A 23,823-nucleotide genomic window follows, 5' to 3' on the forward strand; every position below is an offset into this window, starting at 1 on the left:
GTTTGCTCAGAGAGGCCAGGCTGCTCCCACTGGGAACATAGTTTGGGAGGTACTCTAACTTCACTGCTGAGCACCATTTCAAGCTGAAAATGGAATATAAGTGAGGATGAGTAGATGGTCTGTACTGGCTTCTGTGTACACCTGGGTCCCATGAGCTAAATGGGAGATGATGTGCACTAAGAAATGACTATTCCCACCAGAGACAGAAGGAGTGGCACCAGAAAACTTCTTCAGAGAAAATTTCCTTTTTCCTTTTTTTTTTTTTTTTTTTTGAGGAGGGAGGAAGGAGGGAAAAGGAGAAAAAGAGAAAAAGAGGGAGACAGAAGATCCTGAGGGGTAGGCATATATGGGATTCATGGCCCTGCTCCATGGAGAGAGGACAGGACCCTGAGGGAGCAGGGCAGTGGCTATTCCCGTAAGTTTTCTCCTTCCCAGAACCCTGCCTGCACTTTGTTTGTTGGTGCTCTCCCCAGTCCGAGGCAGCAGGGAATGACTGCAAGTCAACCTTCTGCTGCAGAAAGAAATAAATTGGTATTCTGGCCCTTGGAGTGGCTCCTGGAGTTTAGAGACTTTTTACCCAAGTCTTGCTATTTATTAGAAAGCTCTCCATTTTGGCACAGAATTTAGCATTAAATTAATCATGTTCATTTCTCTCAGCTCGATGATAAACTAACAAGACACTGATATTAAGAGCAAGGGAGATCCTGGATCAGTGTGTGTGCTTCAGAGACACATTGCCCTCTAGTGATTTGATTCATTGCACCCCACATCTCATCACACATATGCATTTTAATTCCTCCCTCTCTTGCTTAAGTGAATGCTTTGGGAATATCTGTTGTTCTTGAGTGCTGTGCTTCACATGCAAGCAAGACAGTTCTATTTTGGCCACTGTTTGCCCCTTCTTGTTTTAAAGACAGTAATTCAGGTAAGAAGAAAGGAAAACTGAGAAGTAAGCAAAATGTCACTGTTAACAATAAAGAAATTATGAGAGTTGAGATTTCTCCTTCTTTCCCTGAGAGCACCTCTGGGAATCAGTAAATACTCATGAAAGTAATGAAAAAGAGAGGGAAAATGAATGGTCATCACAGTCCTTTCAGATGCTCTGAACAAAGAACTTTTGATTAAACCCACTTCAAGAAAGTCTGTATTTGTCAAGATGCTCACTTTTTGAAAATTGAAAAAAACCCCCTTATTCTGTAGCCAAAACACATGATATCCCTTTTTTAGAAGAAAACCTTGGGATGAGGGCATGATTTTGCAATCAGACTTGGTGTATAAGTGAAAAGCTATTCGCAGAGTTTACTGTAATAAGAAATGTCACAAGTACATTTGGCAAGGTTTTGGTATTTTTTTTTAAATCAGAGACCTCCTGCACAACTCTCCCACAACCACAGAAAACTGGCTCACAACCCTGCCACCCCCAACCACACCTGCACTAGATGATATAAAATAGCAGTCAAATAGCAGTCTCTGAGATGGAATTATTTCTTGTATTCAACTACTTAAATGAACACATTAGTTTTTTCTTTAAAGTTTTTTTTTTTGCTCCTGGCCAACTGTGTCATGTCTTGCTGTTCTGGAGACAAAAGCTGTGGGATTGTTCCTGTGTCTTTGTGGTCAGCAGCAAAGTACCTTGCAGGATAAACCTATATGGTGATGAAGATATTTTCTGCAGCAGCACATGGCAGCTGCCACTCCTGCGTATCAACGAGAAAATAAGAGCAAAAAAATGATCCGACTTGGCTCAAAGCAGGGGTCCATCATTCTGTGCTTACTTGCTGGCTTTGCTGACCCATTCCTGGCTGTAAGAGGCTGCCACTCTGGCAGAGCAGCAGAACCTTCCACGTCACGGCTACACAGCACATGCTGCGTGCCCACAATTTTCCTTCGTAGCAGGCTGTGAACTGTAGCAGCTGAGGACTCTGATATGCAGCTGCATCCAAGTTGAGATATCACCACTGAAACATTTTTTTCACCCAGGTACAAAGGAAGATAAATTCTTCCAGAGCCACAACCAAGTCTCAAAAGGATCATACATCAGAGTAGTAAAATATCAAACTTGGGATTAATAGCTCTGAATATTTTTTAATGTCCTTTCAAACTGCCTTTGTCCTCCTCTAACTTCAGAAGCCAGCCCTTCAACCACAAGACAAAACCAAGACAAAACAGGAGACATTACTTCATTGTCACAGCTGCCTGACTCTGCTCAGCAGATTGGCATCTCCTTGGTCTTTACCGAAGCAGCTCAGGAAACAGGAAAGCCACGCTTGAACAGGAGGTGTCATCATGAAACTGCCACTTGTGTCCTGTATAGAAAGGAGACTGGAGAACAGAGGTTTAGCAAGAGAAGTTAGCTGTTCAAAAAAGTTCCACACAACATGGTTACCCACGTGGAAAGGTGACTTGGAGAGTATTCCCAGGTTCTGAGCAAAGAGGTTGCTTGTTTACATGTTAGGGTCAGGTCTGCACATGGTGGGATCTAATGCAAGAGACAGGACAAGAACGACCACATAGATGGGATCCTGCCAGACCCATATCTACTCTGCAAAAGAACTGTAGAAGAAAGCCTCCTTCGACACTTAAGTGAAGGAAAGGCTGGAATAGAATAGATGACAACAGAACAGACTATTTCAGTTTGAACTGATCTACCACAGTCATCCAGTCCAACTGTCCTTTTGGGCTGACTAGAAGTTAAAGCATGTTGTCCAAAAGCATTTTAAACATGCTTGGGGCATCGACCACCTCTCTTGGAAGCCTCAAGCCATTTCCACGTGTCCTACGACTGGATTTCAGGAAGAAGGGTTCAGCACCTCCCTCTTCCCTTCCCCTCCCCAGGGAGCTGTAGAGAGCCATGAGGTCGCTCCATAGCCTACATCTCTCTAAACCCGGCAAGCCCAAAGTTCTCAGCGCTGCTCACACGACATGCCAGCCCTTCCACCAAGCTTGTTACGCTCTGGACGCATTCCAGGACGTCCCTCACACCACAGTCTGCCACTGGAGGGAGATGCTGCGCCACGGATGCTCCTCGAGCAGCTTCCTGGAGCGGGATGCAAATCCCATCTCTGCCACCCTCCTTGGCAAAGGAGAGACTTACATACTTTGCTGCACGGGTGTAACAAGGAAAAAAACCCTCACTTTGGTTTAGTTTTAGTGATTTAATAACATTAAAACCAGCATTCTTTATACTCAATCTAAAACTCTGTTCTTTTGAAACACTTACATTGATTTTCTTTCTAAACATCCATAATATTAAAAGCACTGGGGGGTTTGGAGCTAACAGCCTTTGAAAAATATTCTCCTGTACGGCACCCAAAAATATGTGGGTGCTAACAGCTAGGGAAAGACCTCCTCCTCCTCCGGCCTGCTGGATGGAGCTGGGGCAGGAGTGAAATCTGCTCTGGCAAAGCCCCCTGGTAGAATGACACTAACACAACTGGCAAAGGGAAACATGAAGAAAACATATTCTAAGCAACTGGAAATAAAATGTAAGTTCAGGAGAGAAAAATGAAGATGGGGCAAAAAACAGTGTTCCTCCTCTTGCTTCCATGGAGCTATTCAACACTACAGCATGGTTATCTTCCAGCTTCAGAACACCTCAGAAATGTCCCTGTGCTCTTCTGCAGAGCTGGCCTATGAGAAAAGCAGGCAATTAAACCTGCTGTCCTTGTGAGGAAGGCAATTGCAGCAACAATACGCGTGCTAGGTTACAGAGGCAGTAGGCAGCAGAGCGAGACTCCTTTGCACTGTCTTTCTGCTTTAAGTGCCGCAAGACTGGAGACAGAGGACAAGGCAGTTGCATGTTCTGACTGACACAGAAAGTTGGGTTTCATTGGCTGTAGCTTCCAGGCAGGCTGTCACAGTTGAAAGCAAATTAGATCAGCTGGGCATCAAGCGATACCTCCCATCAGTTTTCACCGCCCACTGCTGCCAGCTTGACACTTTCACGCTGCATGTGCCAACTGCCTTACAAAGCCAGCTGCAACATCTACTGGAAGGACATGAACAACAACCGCAGGTGGGGAGAGGAGGTGGGGTATTGGCTCAGGGTTGGGGTGTGGAGACCTCTGCCTGCCTTAGTCCAGGCAGAAGACAGGATTCTCCAAGAAGACTGCAAGCTTGCTGGCCACCAGATCCAGGTCACTGGTGTTGGCATATTTGAGCAGATTGGTGTTCTTGAGAAAGTAATGCTTGAGGAAGCGCTGGCTTACACACTTGTGCAGCTTCTGTACCAGCCTTAGAAAGGCTTCGGGGAAGCAGCGCCAATCCTTGGTGCGTGGGTATTTTTCACACGTCCAGAATAGCACTGTCTGCAAGAAGCAGATGGGAGAGAAGATGTGTTAGAGGTTCTGTCGAGGGCTCACAGAGCTTACTAAGGCAGTTTTAGTGCTGGTAAATGGCTGACAGCCTTGGAAATCAGAGAGACTTGTGCTGCTATATATCTCTGTGTTAACATTTCTGAAACAGAGGGAGCACAACTAAAGCCTCTTCTCGGGACCAGGCAGAGGAACTCTGATGTTCCTAGTTAGGATCTCTCCCCAGAGAAGTCCTGCTAACTGAGCCAGAAGCCCAAAGAAAATGATCTTGCTAAAATAATCTTAGCCTGTTTACCATCTTCCAGCAGGAGCCTCTGTAGAAATGCCAGGCATTTTAGGCAGTAAAAAATGGCCTACATAATAGGTATAGAAGCCAGTAGGTGCAAGGAGGGAGAAAAGCCTAATGAGATTAACGTAATTATTTGTTATCTTCAGCTGTATTTGTGCTGAAGATACACACAAATCTGCATCCTAAACAGGCTGAGAGTCCAAGCAGATCTTGCAGGTGCAAGGCTTGCTCTCTGGTCAAGTGCTGCCTCTTTTTTCTGATATGTGATATTTACAGCATGTCTTATGTTCTAGTCCCCCAAGTTTATTTTATGCAATTTCACATTTGAGAAATACATAGTTTAAAAAACAAAATGCTTATGATTATTGCTCTTATAGTATTATTTTTACATTGCTCATGTTGCATTCTTTCAGACTTTCCTATGACTGAGAAGAATTTCTTGATGTACTTACACTACTGTACCAAAAAAGCTATACTGACTGCCTTGTTAAACTCAAATCACTTTTTGAAGCGCAAAGTCACCTATCCTGGGTTCAATAATTCTGCTATGTCCCTTGACTGTCCTCTGAATCCCAATTTTATTTTGCAGATTCAGCAACCCAAAAAGAAACCCACAGATGGTGATAGAAGTGGTCAGACTACAGCCTTCAACTCTTCCATTTCTGCAGAGGTAGAATTTCATCTTTAGTTGTATTGCTGACAAATTTCTTACCAGACAGTTTTTCAAATGTGAACACTTTTTTTTTGTTCACAGCTACAATAACCACAAAGTCTTTTTTTTTAACATCACCAGGGAACAAAGACACAGTGAGGAATTCAAGCTATAACTCATTGAGAGCTTCTCATTGAAGACTTGCAGAGCAGTTACCTTTTGTCACACTAAAACTACTTCAACAAAATCCATGGGCAGCAGTTTCAATGAAGTTTCTGGAGGCAAGGAAAACAGTGCTGCTTTTCCAGTCATGTGCCAAACAAGTAATTTATCCCCAGTATTTATGGAACAGCCCCGAACTGCCAGTGTCTACCAGCAGCATAGAGTTGGCTTTCAAAATGTACATAGATCTTTTCGAATTTCCACATCTTGAACTTCATTCCTATGGAGCTAAGCATAGTGAGTGCTCTTACTTGGTCTTCTAAGGCTTTCACAGCTTGTGGGGGAAGGGTCTCCTCTGTCACAGAGGGTCTTTTTCATATGGAGTCTTGTTTAATCCTAATTGTTGGATACCTATGTCAAGGGAAACCTGAGAATGTGAGAAAACCTAACACTAAGCCTCTGCTCAACTGGTGGTTTATCCACTGACTGTTTCTCTCATATTATCTTTTTTCTGTTTAACGTATGTAATTTTGAAAAATTCATTCTCTGTAGTAAACCAATCCTCTCTTGCAGTGAAAGCCTGAAGTACAGTTACAGTAAAGAGCTGAAGAGCTTCTCAATAGCTTTTTATTTTGATCGAGAGTCCATGCAACAGCACTTCCTGCACATCTGCTTCTTCAACCAGAGGTAAAAAAAAGTTACTGATGGCTAAATGGTTTTCCACTTTCTCTCACCTGTGATGGTTTTCCACCACATTTTTCTTACAGGCACTGAGAACTTTTGCATTCTGCTAAGCTATAATCAGCCTCATCATCTCTTTTTTGACTTCTGACTTAGAGACTATTACAGCATTTGATGGTCACAAGCTTTTTCTTTAGGAGAAATCTTGGCATTGCATTTAGTTTTGGATACCAAAAGATCAGTAACTACTGGGGAAACCTGGTGGCTTAAGGCTTCAAGGTGGGAAAAGTACAGCTACTCTCTGGCAATTTCAGGAGGATGGAGTCCCAGAAAACAGGATTGCCCTACAGTCTGATAAATAGTGCTGCCCATGGTCCATTGGTATCTGCAGGTGTCAGATGTGGGGACATAGTCGTAGCAGAGTCTTCCGTCTCTTCTTCACAAATCTTTTTTGAAAGCATCTTGAACCCTGAAGTAGGTGCAGGGAGGATGTTATCACCACTTTACCTCTTTCTTCCCTTCCTACCCCAGGTGAAACCCCACCAGAACTGCAGTTTGCACATAAGTCATTAATAATGCTCACCTAAGACAGTTTTGTTTGGTGCACATCCACAGATAGATGGATATAGATGGCTGGGATAGTCAAGAAGCAGGAGGTAAGTATGCAATTACAGGCATAATACAATGCCTATGTGAAGTCAAAACAGAGCTGGGGGGTTCAATTCTAACATTATTAATGTTACTGCAATCATAATATTCCTACAGGTTTTAGTTTCCTGTTGAAGTATATTGACTGAACTTATGGCCACTGTAAAGCAATGAAAAGGTACTGCAGTTTTGACAGTTACCTTAGACAGGTGCTACAGCAATTTACACCACAATTTTTTGACATTACTGGATGGAAGACACTGCAACAGCTATGGCAACTGTATGTTGGTATTACAGTGATGCCTACCTGGAGGTGATAAGCTGTGATGACAGGCTTATTTCCAGCACACCAAACATCTTCCTTCATCTGCCTCATGACCCTGAAGCACTTCATGCGACAACCACCATCTTCATCAAGTCCTTCCATGAGTATGTGCTCAGCACGGGAGAAGCACAGCTGCCAGTGATAATTGGAGCGGGCCAAAAGGTCAAAACCCAGCGACTGTGAACAAAGGGAGGACTGTGACAGCAGATCAGAAGCAAACTTCTCTTAGCAATGCAGAGAGATGTTACGAAAAGGATGTGTGACACCTTTTAAAGCATATTCTAAACAGGGTTAGTAGAGGCAGCAAACAAGTCATGCTCCTATCCTAATTCTCAGTCAAACAAACACACATTTTGTATTGCTTCCTCATGTGCTGGTATCAGTTACTGCCAAGACATCTTGCTCTAGAACCATTAGTACAGTACCAGCAGTGCCACTAAAGCAGAGGTGCAGCTCTCAGGCACTTTGCTGTGGAACAGCAGGTTGTGCATGAGAGGGGAGCAGGACTGGACGGTGGAATGGGACCTGCAGGAACATGGAACCTAGGGTGGGCTAGAGTGCCAGAATCCAGCCATGGCTGTTGTAGGGAAAGACGGGATTAGGCTGGAGGAAAAACTGAAAGGCTTTCAGTTGCTGAAGGCAAAACTGCAAGGGTTGCAGTTGCTGAAGGCTTACATTAAGCAGAGCACAACAGCAAAAATGATGCATGTCAGTACCAGCAGAGCTCTGTGCAAGAGACTCATGCAATAGTTAACTCAGGTTTTCTTCTATAGAAATCACCACCGTAAGAGAGGGGGGAAATCCAAGTCAAATCTGAGAGAATGTTCTGAAATGCTTCTCTAGAGAATACATCTTCCAACTGTCTTCTCTAGAGAATACGTCTACCTGCTGTTGCCTGCTGTCACCATGCAATTCTTCCTTTGAGAAACCACTGTCAGGCACTTCAGAGGTAAATTCCAGCACAGAGTTAATAGTTATACACAGTTTACCTTTATGCACCGCACTTTTTCCTGAGAAGGCCAACGCTTAAGGCAGCGAGGCCATCGGGCTTTCTCAGGCCAGCAAGTTGGAATCTCCACAGCAGGAACCAGCTCCACCTCAACCTGGGATTCTGATGTCTCCACAGCCACCCGGACCACTGAGCTGAAGCTCTCCAGCACTGTCACTTTACCTGGGAAAGAACAACAAGAGAAGATAATATATGAAAAGGTCCTTTTCCACAAGCCAAGCAAGAGGCTGTCCATGACCTTGAAGTTCTATTGGTCTGTCCTAACATTTCCTCTTCAATGCCATAAGCAGAATATAAGAAAAACTTAAATATATCTAAATCTATTCTGAGGAACATGAATAGGAAGATGAAAAAAACCCCTAAGTTGTCAATTTTTCACTCAATTACCATGCTTTTTTTTTCCTTTGTGGGTGGTCTTAAATCCTAGGATCAGTTTCTTAAAAATACAGCTAGATGGCTGGTGCAAGCTAACATTCCTAATGGTACAGTACAAGGGGATTACTGCAGATTAGAGAGGACCAGATGAATGCTTTGTATCTAAAGATGTTCTTACTCCTTCAGAGAGCCTGAGATCAGACTCTTGCCAGATCACACTTATCACTGCCAGTTATTCGGAATGTTTTGTGAAGTGTCTGTAAGTTTTGTTTCTGGAGATGCACTTTCACAGAATTTATGGACTGTTGTGCAGAGCAGTCATACAAACAGGCTAACTGATAGATTCCCTGGAGTGTGGAGTGTCAAAAAGAATTAGTTCTGAGGTGATTTGGAGGAAAGAAATTTCCTCAGTGTGAAAGAAGAGTGGCTCATCTCCAGGAGTGCAGAAGGAAACTGCAACTAATGGACTTTGTGAGGTGTTTCCTATTGGTCCAGCTGTGTTCAAGGAAGAAGTTTCTGTCCTCAGCTTTCCCAGTCACTCTGGCAAGATCACTGTCCCTTCAGCTCTGCCATCTGAGCCAATTGCATCATCATGCACTAACCCACTGAAGTAGAAGACTGAGCAGAAGAATTTAAGCAGTTTACATAGTAGTGCGTTAGCCACTCATTTTGATTGGCATGGGCTAAGGAGCAATTCCACAGGGAGCCCACACATAAACTTGAGGGGACAGCGCTGAACATTGAGGATGGCAACCTCTTCTGCCCTCCCAAAGGAAATATCTGCCTACCCCTAATTCAGCATCTCCTCCAGAAAGCACAGGGTGAATTACCTTGCAAATAGTAGAGTCCAACCCAACCAGAACTTCATAACCCTCAGTAAAATCTGCATATTATTTCCCTGGTGAGCCAAGCTTGGCATCAAAACAGGAACCATACTGCTCCCAAGCTTTCAACAAGGATCCCTAGCAGCTGAAAAGTGTTAGAGCAACTGCTGTGTCAGCATGTAAATATGTTCATGGCATTTCCAAAAGCATTGCAATAGTGATACATATTTTTGCACCAATGGAAAGTAAGACATCTCAAAAACTGTTTTTGCTGGTGCTTAAAGAATTAAAAAACAGGAAAGAAATGAAATCAGAGGAGTTTTTCTGTAACTTTAGCCGTACTGTGTGATGAAGGAAGTTCATTCTTCACAGAAACAAACAAAAATGGTAATTGCTTCTCCTGAGTTCATCTTAGCTCCTCTCCTCCCAGGGAGCCTTACCAAATAAAAAAAAAAATCATCAGATTTATCCATCTAAACATCACTCTGTGGGTTCCTTGGAGTACTTCTCCTGGCTCAACAAGTTAATGTACTGCTGCTAGACACAATGGCAGGTTTTTACTTTGACACAGTAGCTTTCAGGTAAGTAAAGCTTTAGGGGGAAGCCCATTCCAACTGGTCTTTTCTGTGAGCCTCAATGGTGAAATATCATTCCCATCCACCTTTTCATTTCTATTATAACAAGTATTTCTTGAAAAAATGCCATTATCTAGCTGAGGTTGACTTTAACAATTTCTTACAATGCAAAGTGTAATCAGACAGTGGAAATGGCTCCTATTGCTCTGAAATACAGAAGACCCATATTAGGCCACTGATGAATAAATTCATGTCTCAGTATCTTAATGTGAAAAGATGGACTTAGATTTTTTAGCTTGAACCAAGCCAAACTGTCAGTAGCTGAATTCTGTAACATGGTTCTAGGATGCTAAGAATTAAGCACAAGAATTACTGTTCCGGCAGCATCTTGATACAGATGTTGCAGCTGTGAAGGCATGTTCCATGCACCACTGATCATGTTATGTCAGTGAACAGCACTTTCAGTGTAAATAGCCACAAGAAATAAACAGGCACTTTGGATTGCTCACAGAGGGATCAGCTCCACTGCTGAAAGCAAACTTCCTGAGTCCACTTCCAGAACAGGACTGGAGTAGCCTGGACACCAGGGAAAAGAGCACTTGTCTAACATACTTTGTCTAAGTAGAAGCCCGTTCTACTTAGTTCCCAGCACCTCATGCTGGAAAATAATGGGCAGCTAAGGTTTCCTCAGAGAATTATCTGCCCTATAAATCTACTCAAGCACATTCTCAGACTTAGGCACCTTCCCTGTATCAAATTTTCCTATACTACTTTCCTTGATAGTCTAAATATATTGCAGGTGCTGTAGTAGAAAAAGACTTTTTTTCCCAAACAAACTCCTAAATGTTCTAAAAATCTGGGCTGCCCTTGTGAGGGTGATGTTTCTGGAGACCCTACCCAAATTCCTAAGAAAGGAGTAACACTTGGGGTATGAACAGCCCAAGAACTATTTAATTCTGTCTTCAATGCAGGTCTACATGTATCACTGCAATTGCCTAAAGGCTTCCTGATTTTGGAAGGGTTTACCATTTCTTGGCTTCTGATCACATGGGCCAACAAACACTTGGGGGGTGTGTGTGATGGTTTCCCTTACACCTGTCCCCACTAAACTCACTGGAGAGGTTACAGGAGATAATCGACTTCTCCACCAGCTCCCGGAAGACGATAAGGACTTTGGCTGGAACCAGATCACCTTCGATGTTCACATCCTCTTCATGCCACTGCTGAAGGCTTTTTGAGAACTGCTCCACTTCTAGCCATTGGTGCAATTCCTCAGGGTCTCGCACGGAGGAGAGGAGCTTGGCTCCATTCACAGTGTAATAACGCCAGTGCCGTACCTGGCACTCCCTGTACCCAGTCAAGCCACGCAGAGGGACTGTGATGAGGAACTGGCTGGGTGCTAAGACCTGGGAGAGTTCAGAGAGATTGAGAGAGGAGACAAGGGCAGATCCATGAGCCTGAAGTAAGGGAAAGAGGGTTAAGGAAGTAAGAGGCAAAACAGAGGGCTTTGGAGAGAAGGAAAAGCCGTGGTTCGATGGGATTAATTGAACACAGCCAGGACTTTTCAATACCTGTCTCTGAGGGTTACTTTCAGGGTCCATAGATTAAAAGGAAATTGTTTTAGAAGGAGTCTGATGTGACAATCTTTAGTAGACAAGAGCTCACTGATTCATATGCCACCACACCTGCCATGGTTTCCCCTGTTTTTTGTTATGTCTAGCCTGCAATTGCATGAGATACAATAACTAGCAGCTTCCAAGGAGCAGGAAAGCATCAGAGACTATGTTTTGAGATACAGCAAAGGGAAACAAAATAGTGCAAATTATTACCTCAGAATTGCTACTTGAGATAAGCCTAGAGTTCAATACTAATAATACTTAAGGCAAGAAGCGCACCTTTCTGATTTCTGTCAAAGTCAACTATGGACATAAAATAAGACTATGGCCCATTAATTTTACAAGTGTTTCACTCTATATGACTGTCCTTTAAAGACACACGAACATCAGGCGAGTGACATGCCTGAGCCTACAGAGGTAGTGGCATTTTCAGAAAAAATCCCAGGTCTTGGCCAGTTGTACTTTATGGAACTGCATCTCCTGCTGAGCACAGGACAGAAATAGTGCAAGGATAAAGGCAGCAACCGATGGACAAGGAACTGTCAAAAAGGCTTATTTTTAAGCCAACTAATTTGCCTCACTTTGGGAATTACCATTTTCCAATAAAACCAGTGCTGAGCCAATATTTGCAAAAAAAAGCATAAGGTGACATAAATACCTTGAAACTTCACACTGGCCCAGGGCATAGCCAGATATCTCAAAACGCTAGTTTGGAAGCATCTGGCAGTTGTGACTCCATAAAGCGTATCCAAATTCTTTTCAAATTTTACTGTGTTGGCTCAGGAACTTTTCAAGTCCACTTGCTACCAAGCCTAACTTACATTGGCATAAATAAGGTGAAGCTGCTACATGAGCAGGATGTGAAGTGACAGCCATTGCTGCAACATGGGTATACCCAAGGTGAACTCAACATGGTTGTCACTCTCCTGTAATAACCCAAAACACTCTGGTAGCCTTCCTGGTAGCTCAGCTGATTTGAAATATTACTTCAGAGGTGCCAGGTACTTCAGGGCACTAACAGGCTTTAATGGCCCCAAGTAGCCTTTCTGTGACTTCTACCCACACCATCAGTCCATGGGTCTGGGACCCGCGTTTCAGGTGAGCCCTGGGCTATATCATAGGAGTGCTGGTCTGCAACCATGTGACAGCTATGCTTGTGCCTGGCCACAGATCTTGTCCTATCTGCAGACTGCCTTCCCAACCTGGCCTCAGACTTACCTGGCCACTCTGGACTTTTCTGGCCATCAATAGACTGTATCTGACCGTGGTTACTACTGCTGGGGATGATGCTGATGCCGGTGAGTGCTCCTGGCTTGACTTCAGACCTGCCTTATCAGCTGACTTGCCTGATGAGCCAGACTGTTGGCCTCCCTAGGTCTGCCTCACCTGAGGACCACAGGGCAGGAGCTGCCTTGTTATGCTCACCTCCCCTCTCCCACAGGGAGAAGCTGGTCTTCTCTGCTCTGTGGTAAGAGTTTTGAAATACAGATGGCCAGCAGGAAGCATAGAAGTGGCAAAGGAAACACCAGAAAGCTGGTCTTTTGTCAAATATAAATCATAAAGGTAGGATATTGGAGGGATGACATTTCAGATCAAGCAGACCTGCACATGTCAGATCTGGTGGGGCTGAGAAATCCTGTGAGCAGCTCAGAAACAGAGTGCTAGGCTCCATAAGGAAAAAATACAATGGCTGTCATGCAGTTACTGCTCGTCTCACTGCCTCAGCCACATTTGCAAATAAACAACCATTCCTTCCCATACCAAGATGCTGTGTTGTATGTGCTGCCATCCAACAGACTGCAAAGGGAAAAGCTGCAGGTGTTTTGTGAGTGCCTGCAAATGCACATCACAAGGGTCCTCCACCTGGCGTTTACCAGGAAACAACAGAAGACACAAGGCTGGGGATGGGACTGTAAAGCTGAGCAGCTGGTGTCCTCTTGGCCTAAACAAATCCCAGTCCCACACCTATACTGTCACACAATGGTCTTATGCACTATATGAAGGCCACGGACCCCAGCAAGTCACGGGCTTGATTGAGACCCTCACATTCTGGGGTGTGCAAATTACCGCCAACTGTGCTGTATTAAAAACTGTCTGAAGTTTGCTGGGCAAATTCATTCTTGCAGTCCTGGCCAGGACATTCCAGGAAGGAAGAAGCATTAGGTTAAAAGGAAAATAATTATGTTTTGAGGAAAAAAAAGGCAGAGATGATGAAATAGTTGTGGGAGGATCAGTGAAGGCGAAGTTGTCTGGAGAAGAGGGTTGGTGAGGAGGAAGCAGGCACATGGACTGTCAGGCACCAGGTGGCAGGAAGGCTTTGTACCTGGATGGATGGGTGGAATGGGCGCTTCCTCCGAAGCATAGCTGACCACTTGGCCAGTAAAGCTGGCTGATCCTGAGAGAAGCAGAAAGGAAAACAAGTACACAAGAAGAATAGAGAGAAAGCATGTGCCAGGTCATTCATTTACAAAGAAAAGCTGCAAGCTTCCTTGGAGCCCATGTTTCAAAGGAAAACCCCCTGTGCCCTCTCTGTGATTCCAGAGTTAATCACTCAGCAATGCCATTGGGCAGTGTTGTACAGAGTGATTAGTCTGGACCCTAACATGTTCATAATGCCTTACTGAAGCCTCCACAGCTTTTGCATCAGCTTTGCACAGTTGGCAGCTGCAAAATAATAAGCCACAACTGAAACAAACACTTAAAATAACCTGTTTTGTCCATCTGAATTTTAATTCAAGTTTTTTATTAAAGATTGACTTTTTGTTGTGTGGGTTACAGAAAAACATTGAATATCTAAAGACTTTACTTATCTATTCTCCACTCAGACATGCACCACATTAAATTGATTCCTTTTAACCAGAAGCTGAAAATTCTGAAAAGTCACTGTAAATTTAACTGACAGAAAAAAAAGCTGTTGCAAAATTAAGCACAGAATAATGAATACATTGATTTTCCCCTGACACAAGTCTCCTCTAGGTTGAGTTATGTCAGCAACAATATTAAGATTTCCAATTTTTGAAAGCAGGCAGCCCAAACCAAAATAATTTCTCATTAACTCATGCTTTGCTGCCCCAAACATATAGGACAAAGTTAGTCAGGCCCTGCTGGCATTACTTTCACAGGTTTATAACACTGGGTTCAGTTAAGTATGAGCAACAAATCTGTCACTTTTTAAGAAAATATATTTTGGGGATTTCTTCCAAGCAGAAATTTTTCAGATCAGCCTACTGTAACACCAAATTACTTCTCAGAATAGATTGCCTTGGTGGTTTTGTTCTGCTTTATTTTCCAGAACAATCATTTTCCTCTGACCCTGGTCCTCTCAGACCTCATTAACTAAGCAGGTTTGTTCCAGCACAAGAGGTGGTTGGCAGACTCTGGCACTAAGGAACACATGAACCAGGATGTGGCACTGTTTTACATCACTGTGGTCATACCTATTGACAAGGCCACATGCCCTGGGATACACAAAATTCCAGAAAAGCTCTAAGTCTGAATGTCTTTGTTCCCAGAGCAATAGCCACATTTCAGACTGGGTGATTATATTTTGCCTGCACCTCCATACCCTTCCAGCAGCCTGTTACATACAGACTTCTTCCCCTTTACTCCTAGAGAGCTGCAAAAGTTGCCTCATGCTTTTACATGTTTGCTGTGTTTTGATCTGTAACTGTCTGCATTTTAGTATAAGGGTTGACACAGCTAGAGTATGTAAACTAGTTCAGATGAAAAAGATCATTTTCATCTGAAGTTGCCATTGCTGTGATTGTTTCTTATATCTTTACACTAGTTACTCTTAAGTAGCCACAGGAAATAAGCAAAATAACCAGTCTTCTTCTGTCACATTATTATTTTCATATTTGAAGGTCTAAAATAGGGAGGCATTTTAATAAGCATATTTCTTCCCAGTAAAGAAGAAATTCCAAACCATGACAAACCCCCCCCAATTTTCCTGAAGGAGCTTTCTAATGTTCATAGCAGAAGGACTTGATTTTTCTTTTTTTTTTTTAGAAAGTTGACAGGTTTTCCACCTGTGAAAAATATGAGTCATAGCTCATGAAGACATGAGCATTTTTTCTTATGTTACTGCTGTACAAGTTTTTCTTTCTGTCTCCCAGAGAACTTTGCCTTCTGCTTGCAGATTGACAGCTCTGGCAATAGATGCTCTCTGTAAACACAGCAGCTGTAAAAAAGAGGCTCTTCCTGATTTACCCATCCCTCTCCAATGCTCCTCTAGTTGTAAGATGTCCATGAACAAGTCCCTATAACCCAGTCACTAGAACTCCCACAGCGAGGTGTCAGCACATTGTCTGTGGAGTTTTGGATGAGGTACTTGCCCATACAAACACACAATGGAAAAATCACTCACTGGTTGCCTACAGCCTGCCAGAACATACATCAGAGCTCTTGTTCATACCTTAATGTTCTCATTGTGAATGCCAGAGTTGGAGATAGCCTGAAATCGTGTGGCCTTATAGCTGATTTCTGTGGTCAGCTGCTGGATGATTTTCTGCACCTCCTCCACTGCTTTGGAAACCAGGTGATGTCGCCGTTCCACCTGTCAGTTCCAGGAAAGACACTTCATGTCACAGGTAACTGCAGTGTTTGTCTCCAGTGGGAAACAGTCAACCAGCTTAAAGCATCCTGAAACATTTGTGTCTCTGCTGCACTGGGAATAAAACTTACTGTTCACTGTGTGTTGCAACTGATTTACCATGAGACAGAGCTCGTAAACATCACAGGGCCAATATTCAAGACTACTAAGCATTAATTGATATTTCCATGCCAATACCATTGGATAGAAGGAAAAGGGTTCATTACATGGATAAATTTATTATCAACTAGCTGCAGTCTCACTGTTTATCCATTTGATGCAGAATAACTGGTTATTCCTGTGCATATACTAGCCATTCTCAGAGCCAGGATATATTTTGTTCCAAGAGCTGAAAAGACTTCAAGAGTTACAGATACTCTGTGCAGTAGTCCGTTGTCAGGTGTATGTGGCATCATTTCAATGCCTACATTATATGTTGAAAATATCCATACTCTCTTCATTGCTGAAGTACAGATGAGAGTCTACTCCCAGATGGTGAGAAAGCATCTTTCCAAAGCTACTCCCACTGGGGATGAGGTGTTTGTGTGACTTGATGGATAGTTCTTCAATTCAAGCAGTAGTAGCATAATTATTTCTTGAAAATTATTTCAGTGGTAGGTCTGAGTCTTGGAAGGACTGAGATGAGAGATGGACAACTCAGAACCTTAGCCTTCATATATGACTAAAAATGAATGGAGCACAAGGGGATAGTCACGATCTGAACAAGGAGAGTCACAGGAGGAACATGGAGGAACCATGTTAGCAAAGGACATTTGAAATTTCTCAAATATTCTCATACATTTACCAAAGTGAGGAGATTCTGCTAATGAAGTTTATGGTCAAAGATGTCACTGTCCACAGCAGGGAGATGGCACTAGATGATGTTTAAAGATCCCTTCCAACCCAAACCAGTCTCTGACTGTTCTAAAACTTCTGTGCCCTGCTTTCTCAGCATCTTTAGCACGTAAACAGCACTCTCTTCCCTTTTAGAAAATCCTGTTGATAAGCACTTCAATGAAAGTCCTTTGGGACATCTTCATGTCAAATGTTGAACTATTAGACAGAAACACTCCCCAGGCTCTGGAAGGGAACAAATAGGTTCACTTGTTCACAATAAGGGACCATTCAATGGACTAAAATGGGCCAGTGCCTGCCTAAGATCAATTAACCAATGAATTGCAATTAACTAACAGTGAAGTTGAAGATGAACAGAATTTGAATACCTTCCCCCCATAGCCAAAGTTAACAGTACTTTTACTAAGCATGAATAGCTTTTGGAAGTGGGAACTACATCAGACAGCAGTATCATATTCCCTTTAATAGGCTCTCATCTACCCTTGACATCCTGTTTCTTTGCTATGTGAACACCATGTAGTCCTTTATGTTTATATGAAATCCTTTAATTTTCCTACTAATTCACTCTCCTCCTTGTTCCAATTCATCCTTGTCCTCTAAGACCAATATTAGGTAGGTTACATGTACTTTTTCTTTTTTAATTTATACTGAAAAATTGTAGTCCATGTTCATTTTCTCCTCCTCATCTCAGCTTTCATTTGTGGCACTTCTCCATCTGTAGCTATAGCTATTTTCTCCACCTTATTTTTGTTCATCCAGAACAACTCCTTAGAACAATCCAATAAGCTTGTCTTGCTCAACAAGATACGTAATGGTTTCTCCAACAAGCAAATGGTGAGTGGTAAATTGTCCACCTCTAAGAGCTTTCAGACAAAAAGGCAGACTTTTTCCATTGAAAATATAAAATCTCTTCATGGGTCAGCTCAAATGGAGACCTGGAGTACCTCTGTATGCATTGCTCATGCTATGTTCTACAGGACACCAGCTAGAAACCCTCTCTGCCCCCTCCAGTATCCTGGGACAATCCATCCAATCCAGCTGGCCACATTTAATTCTGCCTTCATCACCTACTGGCCTTGCTACAGCACTTGTCATAAACTCTTTATAAGAGTGTGGACTCTCAAAAAACCTACCAAGGGAAGAACCACTAAACATCTCTTCCTACCTGTACTCCTCATCACTGGAGTAGGGATAAAAGAACAAGGGGCATGTGACAGAGGGTACTCACTGTTCCTAACCATAATTAGCTCCCTAATCAAGCTGTTGGAAAATGTAACCTTCCTACAGAAGCAAGGGCATAAAAATCAGAAGAAAGAACATAAGTGAGTGAATGCAGCTTCTGAAGAGTCAAGGCATTTATCTCAGATGCCTTTAGCACCAGCACAGACATGCTGGGAGAAGAGCCAGCATAAGGTCTTTGCTTCTACCACCTACTGGCATTCCCCTTACCAGGTCTTAACTTGGGCAATCATGCCAAAGCAAATGCAAAGAACTATAACAACAAAGTCAATTAAGGACTTATTAAGGAGGAGCAAAGCAGGTCTGGAATTTATTAGAAAATATTAATATCATTTGGGTTTTCTCTTATTTTCCCAGTCACATCCTCTCCATGTGCATTTGAGTTTTTCCTTTGCTAAGTGGCTTAAGGAAGGAATCTCTGGTATTACAGAGATTCATTGCACCAGGTGGTTGACCTGTTTTCAAAACCGGGCATTTGACAAGCTGAACTGGGACTGCCTGCAGGTTAGGCAGCCTCACTTGGACAGGAGACTCAGACAGAAACTAGGAATCCATCAGAGCTGGAGGGCTGCTAGAAAACAGACTTTCGGTAGAACCTGAAATATTGGCAACTATGAGCCTCTCTTAACTATGCTCTGCTTCTGTTCCCTGTACTTATAGCTGTCATATGAGCATCTTCCTGTGAACGGCTTCCCTCTGTTCCCTCCTTTGTAGCTCTGCTTTTTCAGTCTTCAGAGAAGTGTTCGCTATTGTAGCTCACTGAACAGATTCTGATGGAATGATTTGTCTGTGCACAGCACTGCGTGGCTGAAAAATTAGTTCACTTGTCACCAAAACATTTCCATAGAGAAAACAAACATTTTTTACCAGCCCCTTCATTGTACTAGAACATGTAATCCTTTCTGGAATGTAAAGCCATGCATTTTCCCATTTTTAAATTATTTTTCATTTTGGCATCTTGCATTTTGTTGGAGAAAGCAGACCATAAAATAGCATCTAGCTAAGTACTATGATAAAACACGTCTGCTTTAAAAAATGTTACGGCTCACTTAGAGCTACTTTTATTAAACAGCATTGTTTTGCAGATGATCTTAATCTGTTTTACTTTATTTCATAATGGGGAAGAAAAATTGAGTGCTGAAGTGTCTCATAAAAGAGAAAATGTGGTTCCAATCTGCATGTGCTAATGAGACATGTTATTTTAATCATGGTATATAGGAAAGTATCCTTAGCTGAGGTGACAGACTGATGAGTGAATTCTAACAGTATTTGTCTGTCTCTCTAGTTCCTACATGAATCTTTCTTAGGGGCAACGCCTGGTGTGGTTTCGGTTCAGTTTCTGTCAAGCCAAGACCACAAGACAGGAAGAGGGCAAGGACCTTTCTTTAGATTTAAATGCTGGCAATTACAGCTATAGTCTCACATCTGCAATTCCAGACCAGGAGCAAAAATTCAGGACATCTGAAGAGGACAAGCTCCTTGAAAAATTAGGCTACCAGCTGAGATCCCTGATAACATACTGCAACAGGAAACTAGAAATCTCATTAGAAATACAGTTCTCATGAAACTTCACCCAGTCTTGTCTCAGAAATGAAGACAGCAGGCGAGCAAGTAACTGTCAAGTTTGGCACCCTTCAGAATCAACACCTAGTGTGGGAGACAGAAAATCTGGACAGATAAAAGCCTTACCTTGCTCTGGATGTAGTTTTCTACATCTTCATCTGTGAATGGTTTCATGGCAAGATGGTCTTCACTGCTCTTTAAAGTGTGAATTCACTCTTCATTCGTTCGCCTGCCTCTGGAAGTAGAGAACAGTCTGAGCAAGCTGCTCAGAGCCTTCTTGCCCTGTGAAGCTCAGGTCACCTAATTCCTCTGTGGATAAATGAGAGAGAAGTAAGGAAGTATGCCTATTTTTAATTATTTTTTTTCTGATCTGAGTTAGAATGGTGACTTCCAGTTGCTTTGGAAAACTAGCTCCAAATATTATTTTCTAAGTTCAGTTATTATTTTTTATCTTATTACTTTTAAATGGTGGGGTTTGCATGCAGGGACACACAAAAATATCCCAGCCACTGCTCTGCCTCAGGGCAGGTCTGGAAGTGCTTTTCAGATTGCAGTGCAGACTCAGTACACTCGTGCACAGCATTATGGCTCTGTGTGTCACTGGTACATCCCTGCCTCACTAGCTCTGCACTAAACCATTTCTTAAATGCTCTCAGTTATCCCTTGTTGACTTCAATCCACCCACTTTTCATCTGAAACTGCATGGGTATTTTTACAGTGAGATCATTCGTTCAGGTTGCTGTCTGCAGCTCCTGCTCTCCTCTCCTCCCCTCTCCTTATATCTCCTCTCTCTCTGGCTGTATTGACAGTAAATATCATGCAGCCTGTCCCCTCCTGTAGTTTGCTTCGTTTTCTTTACAGTAAACAGACAGAAAGCTGCCTCCCCTTTTCTGCCAGCAGTTCAGCTAACAACCTCATATGGATAGTTCAGAGGGAAAAACAATTGATCAGGCCTTATTGATCCAGTGAGGCTTGGTGGCTTTTAGAAAGAAGGGCACATCAGCACATGGAAGGGAGTGACAGAGTATAGAGATGTGATCCCATGCTGCTAAGGGTCCCTTATTAAGGTGCACTCCACTTTTGAGTAAAATCATTATTTTCCCCTGGAAACTGAACTTTGACATCCCTTGACTGATTTATTACCTCTGCAGCAGCTGGCAAAACGCAGCACTGGGTGCTGCCTCAGGACAGGCACTGTTTTTGTTGATTATCCTTCATGATGTTCCTCACTAACAGTCAAATACTGAGGACATTAATGGAGTACTAATACCTGCAGAACATCTGCTTCTCCAGAACCTACATAGCCAACCATTCTCTGTGCCTGCCAGGCATCTGCCTTTGTCTTTTTGCTAAGGGACTTGAGGGCTCTTCACAAAGACATGTAGGCATTTACTTCCCAAACCAGCTTCCATGAGAGTTGGGCACTGAACCAACACCACAGCCTTGCTCACTTCAAGACTTACTGGGCATCCCTTACCTGAGGCACTAAAGGTGTATGTGAGTTCTGCTAGGGAAGCCAGACAAAAAGCAGGGTCTGAAGGAAGGCAGGTGGAACAATGGGTTCTGGGAAGGACTTGTAGGGGCAGGTTGGATGAGATTACATCCAAGCAGAGTGTGTGAGGGAGAATTAGCCTTTTCAATGGTCAGATTCCAATAAAAGTGTGCCCCTTTCTGCACTCCCTTAGACAGCCAGCTGCACATAGAACAGACAACCTCCTTAACACTCCCAATACCATGCATTACTTTAATACCCAGAACCTCAGGCATGTATAACAAAGCAAGAAGAGATTTAGGGTTTCTCTTTCTTGCACCTATATCTCCTTGTGACAGCTGTCCACAGTCAAGGGTGCTACCAGAGAGATGAAGTAGTTTTGGTAATTTGCCTTTTATACAATAACATGCCCTATGTTTATAATCCTTTTCTATTGGGGAAGCACTTCTCCAAGAGAGTCTGGATGTCCCCAGTTTTATCTCCTCATACTGAGGGAAGGTGGCAAAGTCTTGGTCAAGGACTGTGTTTTTGTTTTAAGTTCAAGTCCAACTTTATGCTGAAGTCCACTGAGCTGGGCAACAGTTCCTGTCTCCTCCTGTAATCTGAAAAGAATAAATAACTTCTCGTCATCACTGTGGAGATGCAAGGGGAGATGGGAGAGAAAAAAGCAACAAGAAACCCAATGCCAAATGTAACATCAAACACAGCCTTTCCTTAATTCTGAAAACTCCTTGCTCCAGCTGAAAGAATTTCCTGCTTCATAATGTCCTTGGACTTCAATGAATCCAAAAAAAGAAATAAAGAAGGAGAAAAACATTTACAAGAAGTGGATCCACAAGATAGCAAATGGATAACTTGCAGCAAGTGTCTGTGGAAATCCACACATCATTTTCACCCTATTATTATAATCCATCCATTATTTCCATTCCGTAAGTAGAACATATGCTACTTAAAGGACTGGAAGAGTGCTATTTGGCTGATAGAAAATATACAACTGATAAAGGCCCTTACACTACCAGCAAACTACAGGTTGGAGTGCTATGGGAGACAGCAGCAAGTCCTGACCTCACGGAGGAAAACAGACACACAAGAACTCACATTTATTACTTGAGGACCAAGCAGCAAAGAACACAGCAGAAAAGTAAAGGCAGATGGCCATGTGTGAGAACGGAATATTACTGTGGGAAAAACCTGTATCAGAAGGAGAGAGTACAGGAAGAGTGCAGAAATAGGAGTATCTGCATAAATGAAAGAGGATGTAGTCACAAAGCAGGAAGAATCCAGGCTTCTCCAGTGAGATTTGCTGAGCTGATGCAGTGTTATTGCAGAGAAACCTTTATCAGATTGGTCCTTCTTGGGAAAGATCTATCAAGACAGTGTCTGCATAGGAAAGTAAGACAAAAATGGAGAAAACGTGAGAAGGACCCAGATCCATAGGCTGATAAGCACAATCTCCTAAGGAAAACTTTTCCTCGAAGCCTAGAATAACTTAATTCCTCAGGTGCACCAGCAAGAAGGAGTGAAGAAACACTATTCCTTGTTCCTCGCTCTTTGAGAAGCACAGAAGGAAAGAAGGAAGGTTGTCAGGAGAATGGAGCCAGACTCTTCTCGGTGATGCCAAGCAATAGGACAAGAGGCAATGGTCAGAAACTGATGCCCAGGAAGATCTACCTGAATATAAGGAAGAACTTCTTTACTGTGCAGGTGACCACCACTGGAACAGATTGATCAGAGAGTCTGTGCAGTCTCCCTCACTGAAGATATTCAGGAACCATCTGGATGCAAACCCGTGCCATGTGATCTAGGATGATGCCTGAGTAGGGAGGTTGGACCAGGTGATTCATTGTGGTCCCTTCCAGCCTTACCCATTCTGTGATTCTGTGAAAAGCTCAAAACAGCTTCATGGAGATACAAAATACCCCCGCTGAAGCCAAGCAATGTTTTCATTATATGAGGATGAAAACAAAAAAGGTCTCTTCAGTTCTAGTTAGCTCACAGTCTATCAGATATCATGAACATGAGCCCTGTCAAGAGCTTTTGACCTTTGTTAATTTGGCAAACTACCCAAGTCTATTTGTTTCTGTGGAGATTCCCATCCACACTCAGAATGGCTACCTTTCTGACACCTCTGAATCCCTTTCTTTTATCTTGATTATCTTGAAAGAGACTTAAATCCCCATTGTGGTCTGGGCATATTTCTGAGAGACAGTTTCTTCTTTTTGCTGAAGCATCATAACCTTCCTTCCTTCTTTGGTGTTCCTCAGGAAGTTATCAGCATCACTTCCACAGACCCCCAGATTCTGCTTGATGAGCATCCATTGATTTATCCAGCTTCTCTGAAGCATTTTCAAGCCACACTTCAATACTCTGGTATTTTCAAGTCTGCATAAGATCATCTGAAATGATTCAGCATTATTACATCCCCCCATTTATACTATTTCAGTTCCGACTTCATAGTACCTTGCAATGGAATTCAGATTGTGGCTAATTTCCTTTGTACTTCCAGCTTCATTTACTTATCAGTATTCTCCCAGGAGGATTTAGAGATTTCCTAGCATCTGCAAAAACACTCAGTCTATGATACATCATTTTCATTCATGCTGTTGGCAATATC

General features: G+C 42.8%; 2 protein-coding genes across 3 annotated transcripts in view; both read right to left on the reverse strand.

The window, feature by feature from the left end:
* Positions 1 to 3,048: 3,048 nt before the first annotated feature.
* On the reverse strand, positions 3,049 to 19,946 carry MAB21L3 (mab-21 like 3). The gene is made up of 7 exons (XM_071560255.1): positions 19,844 to 19,946; positions 15,884 to 16,024; positions 13,793 to 13,864; positions 10,968 to 11,259; positions 8,060 to 8,241; positions 7,053 to 7,247; positions 3,049 to 4,307 (listed from the first exon to the last, which is right to left on the reverse strand). The coding sequence occupies exons 1-7, from the start codon at positions 19,889 to 19,891 to the stop codon at positions 4,074 to 4,076; spliced, it is 1,164 nt and encodes a 387-aa protein (XP_071416356.1). The 5' UTR covers positions 19,892 to 19,946; the 3' UTR covers positions 3,049 to 4,073.
* A 28-nt stretch (positions 19,947 to 19,974) lies between these two features.
* Positions 19,975 to 23,823, reverse strand: part of SLC22A15 (solute carrier family 22 member 15) — a 51,852-nt gene continuing 48,003 nt past the window's right edge. Inside the window, exon 13 of one of the 2 annotated variants that reach the window (XM_071560227.1) lies at positions 19,975 to 20,026. In XM_071560227.1, coding sequence (XP_071416328.1) covers positions 20,014 to 20,026 — 13 coding nt within the window. In that variant the 3' untranslated portion in view covers positions 19,975 to 20,013. The remainder of the gene's footprint in view (positions 20,027 to 23,823) is intronic. The other variant, XM_071560246.1, reaches the window with a different exon arrangement.

The sequence above is a fragment of the Pithys albifrons genome, chromosome 1 (assembly GCF_047495875.1).
Source record: "Pithys albifrons albifrons isolate INPA30051 chromosome 1, PitAlb_v1, whole genome shotgun sequence".
Taxonomy (NCBI): domain Eukaryota; kingdom Metazoa; phylum Chordata; class Aves; order Passeriformes; family Thamnophilidae; genus Pithys; species Pithys albifrons.

Excerpts from the sequence above, each read along its gene's own strand:
- MAB21L3 (XM_071560255.1), bottom strand. The coding sequence starts at position 19,891 with ATGAAACCATTCACAGATGAAGATGTAGAAAACTACATCCAGAGCAAG. Across the intron at positions 16,025-19,843 it reads AAAACTACATCCAGAGCAAG|GTGGAACGGCGACATCACCT; the intron begins GTAAGGCTTTTA and ends TGGAACTGACAG. Across the intron at positions 13,865-15,883 it reads TTCACAATGAGAACATTAAG|GATCAGCCAGCTTTACTGGC; the intron begins GTATGAACAAGA and ends TGCTTCTCTCAG.